The sequence below is a fragment of the Mus pahari genome, chromosome 11 (genome assembly GCF_900095145.1).
Source record: "Mus pahari chromosome 11, PAHARI_EIJ_v1.1, whole genome shotgun sequence".
Taxonomy (NCBI): Eukaryota; Metazoa; Chordata; class Mammalia; order Rodentia; family Muridae; genus Mus; species Mus pahari.
The window spans coordinates 56352888-56362532 of record NC_034600.1 but is presented as its reverse complement, the minus strand read 5'-3'; the positions used below and the strand labels follow the sequence as shown (position 1 = coordinate 56362532).

Below are 9645 nucleotides of genomic sequence, written 5' to 3'. Positions count from 1 at the left end.
CATTAGGAAGGTTGAGAACCACTGCATTAGCATGTATTGGTTTGAGCATACTTATGGTCTTCTTGTATATGGATTTGATTTTGCTAAAATTAACAGAAAACTTTCCATCCAAACAATATTTAAGTATATGATTCAATGGAATTAGCTACAGCATCACAAATTATAGCCACAAACCCTTCCAGCAATAGCTCCCTGCCCTTTCCCAGCTCCTGAGAACGTCAGATCTACTAATTGTCTTTATGAATTTTCCTATCTAGACATTTCATGTAGTACAATTATATCATGGTCATCCCTTTAGNCTGGCATATTGTGCANAGCATGTTTTCCAGGTTCGTTCATGTTGAAAGATGTGTCAGAGGTGCATTCCTTTGTGCAGCTGAATAACAATACACAGTGGGCATGTTTCATATTTTTATGATATTTGGAACTGGGTTCATGGGCATTTGGATTATTGTCNTCTTTTGGTTGCTGTGGAAAAAATAGCTTATTAAGGACCTGTTTGAGTTTCTGATCTTAATTCTTCTGTATGTATACATAGGAATAGAATTGTAATTTTAGTTAACATAATAACTTTAGGGTATTACTATTATTTCTAGCATGTTAAATTATCTTTTAAATTCTCATTTTAGTTTCTAAATCGATATGTGGTTTGCAATCATTTTTGATGGTGTAAAGTTCTGTAAAAAAANGTTTTGAGAGTTCTGCCATTTATCAATGAAAGTTAGTAAATTATAGGGTTCTCTTATTTTGCAGCATGAAATGAATGAATCTCAAAAGCATAACATTTAATGAAACAAAAGCTCATAACCAAGTAAAGGAGGGGGGGAACTCGGTGGCATTATACATCAAACTGTGTCATCTTTGGGAGTAAGGAAGGGGCTACTATCGGGTAAAATTTACATGTAGAAGAATATGAGTATGCTCATATTGTCATATGGGTAATAACTATACCTACTTGTTTTATTAAAAGCTATTCCTTAAAAAAAAACAAAAAACAAAAAAAAAAACAAAAAAANAAACAAACAAACAAAAAAAAAACTTGTAGGTAACATAGACCAAAAACCCAAAGCCTATACTAACTTCATGTGTGTGTGTAATTTTCTGTAAGTTTTTTACATTCAGTGAGATTTGATTTAATCAAACAATATTCAGAAATTTTAATCCTTTACATCGTTTTCCATTTTAGAATAAACATTTGAATAACTACTATATAAACTCAAACAGGGATGAAAATGAACCTAATTCTTACCTTACTGTTTCAAAGGCTATCAAAGAGTAAATGTAGTGTTTTAAATACATTCTGTCCCTTATATTGTTAGCAAAATAATCAGATACCACAGACTGTCACTCTTAGTGAGTGTCACTGAGGTTGAATCAATTATCTTAACATGCCTTGAGAACTCTCCACCAACCAATCCCTTCTTTCCTGTGATGTTCAGTATGTCCATGTATATGAAGTAGGCAGGGTTGCTCAGTGGGTAGGCCAAGTCCAATGACCCGGGCTCCACCCCTGGGACCAGCATGGTTAAACAAAAGAACAAACTTCTTTAATTTGCCCTCTATCTTCTACATGCTCACTGTGGCTCATGTACACACATCTCTCCCTTTTATAATAATAGTAATAATAATAATAATAATAATAATAATAATAATAATAACAAATTGTAATTTGAAAAAAGGAAGCAAAGACAAGGAAAAACTAAGATATTGAGATCTTAGTTTTCCTGAGGTTATTTCTCAAGTACCTGGAAAGGTTATTGGCTAATCTTGATCTGAAATTAACAAGATTCTAAACTATTAATTGTTAGGACCATTCGGTGAATGACACATGCATATTGTGTGAGAAATCACATAAGCTGTCATCAGCCTTGTTTTGAAAGCAAACAGTATTAATTACTGAGGAGTTTCTAGGTACTTTTTTCACAGAACTGATTCTATTTTTGTTGTTGTTGTTTCATGTTGTTTTGTTTTTTGAGACAAGGTTTCTCTGTGTAGCCCTAGCTATCCTGCAACTTGCTCTGGAGACTAGGCTGGCCTCTAAATCTGCCTGCCTCTGTCTCCATGGTGCTGGGATTAAAGGTATATGCCACCAACACCTGACTAGAACTGATTATCTTAAATGAAGAAAGATATATGGGAATCAAAAGACTCCAGGAAAATGTGAGAGAGCATAAAATAATATGAAAAGGGACTGTGTGTGGACTTAGCTTTGGTAGTTTGTTATTTTTTTAAAAAAGGTTTTTATACTTGTGTGTGTGTGTGTGTGTGTGTGTGTGTGTGTGTGTGTGTTGTAGTGGTATGCACATTCTACAGAGTGTATTTGAAGGCTAAAGGGAAACTTTGTGGAATTACTTCTCTTTTTACACCCTAAATATGCAATTGAGCTCAGATCATTAACCTCTGAATCATTGTGCTAACCCTAGTTTATAACACCAGGGGATGGGGCTAAGATATAAGATATAAACAATATTCTTAAACATGTTTACTTATTTATTGATAGTTTCATGCATGTCTACAACACATTTTGATTATCTAAATACTCCATACTCCTCCGACTTCTCTCTGAGTCTCCCACCTTAACTCCCTCCTTCTAAACATTATGTTTATGTTTACTTCAACTTTTAAAACTCACTGAGAGCAATTAGTTCTTTCCTCACCCCCATGCATGGTATAAAATTATGATCTAGAGAATCAGCAACACACCTGGAGCTCCTAATTCCCAGTAGCTCCTCGGAGATGGAGGCTTGTTGGTACCTCCCCCCATCCATCCTGGGTTGCCTTGTGCTAACACATCTTGTGCAGAAATCACATCTGCTATGAGTTCCTAAGTACAATGGCCCTGTCATGTCCAGAAGACACAATGGTTTTGTGTAGAGTATTCTCTGATCTTTGCATCTTATTGCTAGCCCCTCTTATAACGTTCCCTGAGCCTTGAAAGGAGGGGATGTGATATAGATGTTGATTGCTGTTAGGCATACACACCCTACCATCATTGATTCCATGCCTATTGACCTGTCATGAACCTCTGTATGAAGTATAGTCAATTGCAAAATGAAGTTTCTCTGCTAAGGGCTGAGACCAGAATGGATCCATGGGTAAAAAAATGAATATTAGGAAGGCAACATGTCTATTTAGAAAAATAATATACACTCTCCCCTTGTCCATGACCTCTTTAGCCATGGGTTCTTGGCCAGGATTAGTCCATCACAAAAGTTGTTGGTTACCCGTGTAACATCTATGGCGCTGTTGATATATATATATATCAGGCTGACCACCACTGTAGCTCACAAAGTTCACAGTGGGATAACACTGTTGATGACTTTTCTATCACAGAATCCTACAGAGTTCTGTCCTCACTATGGAAGCAATGCAGAAGGAAGCTTATAGGTTGGTACCAGCTTGCTTTTCTTTCTTCTTCCTTTCCTTTGACCCAAGTCTATGATGTCTTCAACTGTTGGGTCTTACTATGAGGTCATAGTGAATAACAAAGGGAAGTTACAATAAAATGTATCATTTGGTGGAGATTATAAGAGGTACCCTCATGGCTAAGAACTAGAAGGGAGATATTCCACACCTGGCACTATGAAGGAGCATTAATTTTTTGCCAGTTATATCTATTTACTTATAATAATTTTATTAATCTTAATAGCTCAATGAAAAATACCCGTGCGTGCATCCCTCCCTTTCACTATCTTTTCTTCAGCTAGTAGACATTAAGACTACTTCCATTTGCTAGCTATTTTAAATACAGTGCCAGTGAATATGGACAGGGAAGTGTCTTTACAGTAGCACATAGTGCCCCGTGGATGTATCCTCAGAAGTGATATAGCTGGGTCTTATAGTAGACCTGTTTCTTGCTTTTGAAAAACTTCCACATTGATTTCTATTATGATCATAACTAAAGGCAAACCATGGGAAATGGCATTTCCCATGTTCACACATCCTTTTGTGACTACCATGTCTGTCCAGAGGGATTGCACCCAGCCCATGGCACAAAGGAACAATACATTGCACAACTTAGTTCATATATTATGTAATAAGTGATGTGTGTTAAAAAGGCCTCTTGGCACACATGGATTCACACCACAGAATTTCAACAGTTCTGGGCTGGCAAAAATAGAAAACAACTGTGTCCATTCAGACTTTCTGGGTGCCAATGAGCCTGCTGGACCCGAGAGGAAAAGTTGTCACTGACTGTTACATGAAGTCACTTTGGGGAGGAATTATGATGTTAGTTAAAGAACAGGGTTTGATACAACTAGTGATTAAAAATTTAGGAGTTGGGACGACAATGTATTGCTCATGGTGGAATTAAATGGGCTGTAAATGTGGGATTAAGCATTCAATGAATCAGACAACCTTCATGGGAAAGCCTATCATTTAATTTCAATTGCAATGCAAAAACTGCTAAAATTTTTGTAAAGTAGCAGAAATAGGATTAAACAAGATGAGTGTGTCGTAAGTATTCAGAAATTCCGTTGAACTTCATACACAGTGATATTTAAATCACAATAAAAATCTTATCAAGAGTAGAAAGAAATATGGAAGTTACTGACTCCCTGGGATTATGGCAAAGGTTTGTGGCTTACAAATATGTTTGAGTTGAAGCTAGAGCTTAAAGAGGTTTCGGTGGGTCTTTATCATCTGCCATACTGCTTTCAAAAGTTTATTTTATTTGTTTGCTGGCATGTGTAAACATGCACACTTGCACACAATATTCATTACAAATACTCTCATTACACTTTCTTTGATTTCTTTGATATCTGACCACCACCTTCCCCTACGTTTGCCTACCTCACATTTATAACTTTGTGCTTTAATTTGTAACCCACAGATTTTTTATTTTTAAACCGAGGCTGTCTGTGTGACCATGAGTTTGTAACTGTCTATTGGAGAATGGTAAGAAATATCTTTTACTCTATATGCAAACACGCATGCACAGACACACACACACACACACACACACACACACACACACTTAGTGCACACACAAATACATATATAAACCAAAAATATATCTCAGGAATATATGAATATTTTTGTCTTATTACATTCAATGCCTTTTTATTTTTCTACCCAAGCCATTCATGTACAGTTCCCTTTAAGGGTTCTTCATTGGCTCATTGAGGAGTCAATGTCTGGCCATCAAAAAACACATCGTAGTGGAATTCATGTTAGTATCTAAGTAAAGAGGTAAAGTAGGGCTTTAGGAATTGTACCTGTCATGCAGGACAGATTAAAGAGAACACTCAGCCTGGTGGTTATTTTGGTCATGAAGGCACATAGCGTCTGCATAAGTAGATGTCAACGAAGTGAGGCCACTCTAAAATAGGCAGAGGAGAGGAAACTAGAGGGTGGTCGAGAGGGAAGATGAAGAAATTAATCAAAGACATGAGGGAGGCCAACTAAGGTTTAGAAACTGTGCATGAGTCTCTATGTAATATGTATTACATACATGTAATATGTATGAAATAATTGCCTAAAACTTCTGGAATGCAAGCAACTCCAATCTACTTGAAACGTGGGTGAGATGCAAGCCCTCCCATTGCCTTACAAGAAAAAACAATTTTGAAGCATGTTCTGGGCTTCTACCAGGAGCAAGTCATCAGAGTATGTGAGTTTTCAGTTAACTTTCTCAACTTGCAAAGCAGTGTGTCTGCATCGAAGGGAAAGAACGGTGAGGTTCAAAGACAGTAAGCCATTATTTCCTGGCAAAGAACTTGTGAAATCAAAACCAGAGAGGATGACTCACATAAACCTCATTGTGAAGCTTAGGCCTTATTGATAGTAAAAAAAAAATTATAAAAGTATTACAATGAATAATTTAGAGAATTGATATTTTTATAGAACAAGTTCAGTGCACATTACCACTTTTCAAACCAGCTTATGATTTCAAATAACTCTACATAGTCTATCCTTGGTTATTTACAGAAGAGAAATCAGGGTTTATAATTCATCTGGTAATGACGTTTTATTTTTTAAAGAAACCTCTTATTATAATTGCTGCTTGAGGCCGTCCTTCTGCACTAGCACAGGCTCAGGGCTTACATGCCAGTAGGGGGCAGACAACAATTTCTGATATTTATGGCTACGCAGTGGCGCCTCCTCCTCTCTGAGCCCCGTGACCTAACTCCAGCCTGGATGAGCTTCCTTAGCAACTGGTTGCCCTGGGCGACGGGAAGACGCAGTCCAGCTGACTGAGTTCCTGGAAAGTTCCTAGTACCTGCAAGCAGTCAAATTCGCCAGTGAGCTATGTCAGAGATCCTGTGCCAGTGGCTCAACCAAGAGTTGAAGGTGTCCCGGACCGTGAGTGAGTGAACTCAGCCAAGGGAAAGCGGCTGAAGAGAGCACAGGGTGGGGGTGCTGATAGAAAGTAACTCCAGAGTGGCTAGCAGCGCCTGGCAGTGCTGGCCAGCCCTCCTCAGTGTTACCTAGCCACACTGGGGCCTTCTTATTTCATCCTGCCTCTGACATTAGACCTCATCACGTGGTCTTAGCCCTCAGATTTTCTGATCTACTCTCTATTACTAAGGGATGCTAAGTTCTAGGTACTGGTTGCTCCTACGTGGAGTAAAAGCTGCTCCCTCTGTAGTCTGACTATTACTTTGCTTTCATGGTATCTGCATCAAAATGTGCAGGACGAGTCCCATGCAGGAAGTGCTTTCAATCGTTACAACTTTTTTTTTTCTGTGTTTCCTCCGGTATAAATTAGATCCAATCGCACTCTCCCTATTTAACAACAAATGTAGAATCTGTTAACGTTTGTCAGAACTTTAGGAACTTTAAGCTTACTTTTATCAACTTTAGCCATTTGAGGTACCTTTTCTAAGCTAACCTTACTTGATTTTAACAGAGGCATAAAGTGGTACATGACGTTCCTAAATTCTTATGGCCCAGGAAGTTACAAACAAGTCAGATTTGGTGACAAGCGAACACTTCCTCTTCTCCTCGCTGGGGGAGGAATTATTGTTTCTTTATTGGGAGGTCATTTTCAATTGCTACGGATTTTCCTTCAGGCAAGATGCTTTCAGAATGAATCATTTCAACATGACTTCCCAGAGGATCTCTTGCCTCCCTGCCAGTTGCTACCAATGGGAGCCTCGGTGCCAGTTCAGCCTTGGGTCATCCATAGAAGTTGCTAGGACAGTCGTATTTATGCAGCTGTGAGATATCTAAGGATCTTCAGTGCAGAGTATCCCAAGTTGCACTACTTGAGGCATAAACATTAGACTTATTATATTCCAAGACTTCTCTACCCTGCCTTGAGCAATGATAGATTCATTTTCCCTGTCCTGTCTCCTCGGTCCTCTGAGAGTTTCTCAGCTCAAAAAGGATGCTAAACTCAGGATAGTACTTATCATGTAGCATTTCCTCTTTCTCTCTCACAGTACTGTCCCCCAAAATGCAATATCACACCCATGGTTGCACTACTCTGAGACAACAGTTACACATTTCTTAGCTTAAGTTGGTTCATTTATTTGATAATAAGATCCACACCATTTCATCAAGTCCATCGGACCCTTGCAGAGTAAGACACTTTTGGGACAAGTAAATAAAGTTAATCCTAAACATGAAAACATTACATGCTGTTCTAATACTAATAAGTTTGAGAAATTTGGTTTGGAAAGGAAGTATGACTTCATTCTGTGAAGATTAAAAGCTTGGAGACATTTTAAATAAAAAATTATAACACCACAAGCTATGAATGGAAAATTCCCAGATTGTCTTTTCCTACAGTATAAATCTGGAACTCTTTAGCAGAGACACCCCATGCTAATTTCATTTTAAACACTAGCAATGCAGCCATTTCTGAAACCCAATTGCTACAAGATGACTAAGTACACAGACTCTGATGTGGTCAAATTGTGCATGTAAAGGGCTATCCAGAGTATAGGGAATATATTTGATCAAGACAGAATTCCTGTGTACCTAATAGAACACACTGACTCCTGTAGATATCGTCTCATTGGATAAGCTGTTCTGTGGGTATGATGGAAGATTTTTCAATAATTTGTAAAACTTATGATATAAAAAAAAACCAATGTAAATTGAAGAAAATAACTTGATTCCTTCTTGATAAGAGCTGTGTAAGAAGAAGGGATTGGAGAGCATAGTACCAGGCCTTAAAGTTCCTATTTACCACTGACTAACCAGTAGCCTAAACTTCACTGTATTTATATACAGCATTTCTAATAACACTTCATGAATTGTATCAAAGTTAAATGATTTTGTTTTACTATGTGTAAAACATTAACTAGTACTTAGGGAGCACATAGTGAGTGCAAAATCTCACTTCCCATCTCAGTCATCTTAGAAAGAATCAACATCGAAAGATATTTGCTATGCTGATTCTGGAACAGAAATTATAGGAACAGCCTTAAAAATATAGAAATAGTTGCACAGACTTTCTTCTTTTATACCATGGAATACAGTAGCAATTTTTGTGTATTTTTGAGTAAAAATATTGTAGCTTACTTTAGCTAGTACTATTATAGTTTTATTAACTATAAAATACATATGCAGATATATCACAGGTATAGAGAATAGAAATGCATATACCGTGGTGTACTGTATTGTTCCTATGTCTGTAAATCTTCATATTGTGATTTATACAAACATGATGAAGCTATGTAAAAATATAACCAAGTATGTCAATGCTGGTTACCCTGGGGAATCAAATATATATATATATATGTGTGTGTGTGTGTGTGTGTGTGTGTGTGTATTTAATGATTTTCCATTATTTGGATTGATCTTGTGTTGTTTTTAAAGTTTAGAAAGAAAATTCTGCATAGTATTGAAATAAGAAATTCAAAAGTGGAAGTCAAACTTCATGAAAAATAAGAGTAAAAAAATCTCTAGTTGAAACATTTATGCTTTTGTAATAAAGTATTTTACGGACTCTTTGAAGAGTTATTTTCTCAAATTAACATATAATTTATAATATGTAATTATAAATATAAAACATAAAATATCTAATTAACATAATAAGAAAATGAATAATTATAGTCCATTAAACATATATGTATAATAGAGACTTTTACACTAGTTTTCTTATTTGGTGTTAAAAAATAAGCATAAAAGTAACATCTCCAAATAAAAATAATAATGAGAATGCCTGGAAATTAGTCATAGATACACACTTAGCAGAGCGTAAAGCTACGATGTGAGCCTAGGTCTCTGACTTTTGCTTTAGGTACTACATTCTACATTTGTGTTTATGATGAAGTATATCTATGTATTAATATCCATTAACCAATCCATCTTCCTTTCAAGCATCCATGTAAACTCCCTTTTAAGGGTCATCATCCAGCTGGGGAGTTTTTGGTGGTGGTGGTTGTTTGGGTTGGTTGGTTGTTTAGGTTTTTTTTTTTTTTTTTTTTTTTTTTTTTTTTTTTTTTTTTTTGCTTTGTTTTGTTTTGTATTGAACTTTAACCATTTAGCCTCCCAGCAAAGGTGGGATTGATTATTAATGTTTGATTAAGAGAAGTTCAGTCCATTTGTTGTGGAACAATGAAATAAGATGACATGGCTTTGTAAATGCCTTGATAAGACTAAATAATCTCTATTTAATCGAGAGACAGCAAACGTCAGTTGACGTCTAGATTAACTTGGAAGTTAGGTCCTGAACTACCTTGCTTATCA

The 9645-nt window shown here is 36.6% G+C and overlaps 1 protein-coding gene across 1 annotated transcript in view; it reads left to right on the top strand.

The window, feature by feature from the left end:
* The first annotated feature begins 6252 nt into the window (after positions 1-6252).
* The window catches only part of Spef2 (sperm flagellar 2), a 166963-nt gene continuing 163570 nt past the window's right edge, over positions 6253-9645 (top strand). Inside the window, exon 1 of the mRNA XM_021208381.1 lies at positions 6253-6310. Coding sequence (XP_021064040.1) covers positions 6253-6310 — 58 coding nt within the window. The remainder of the gene's footprint in view (positions 6311-9645) is intronic.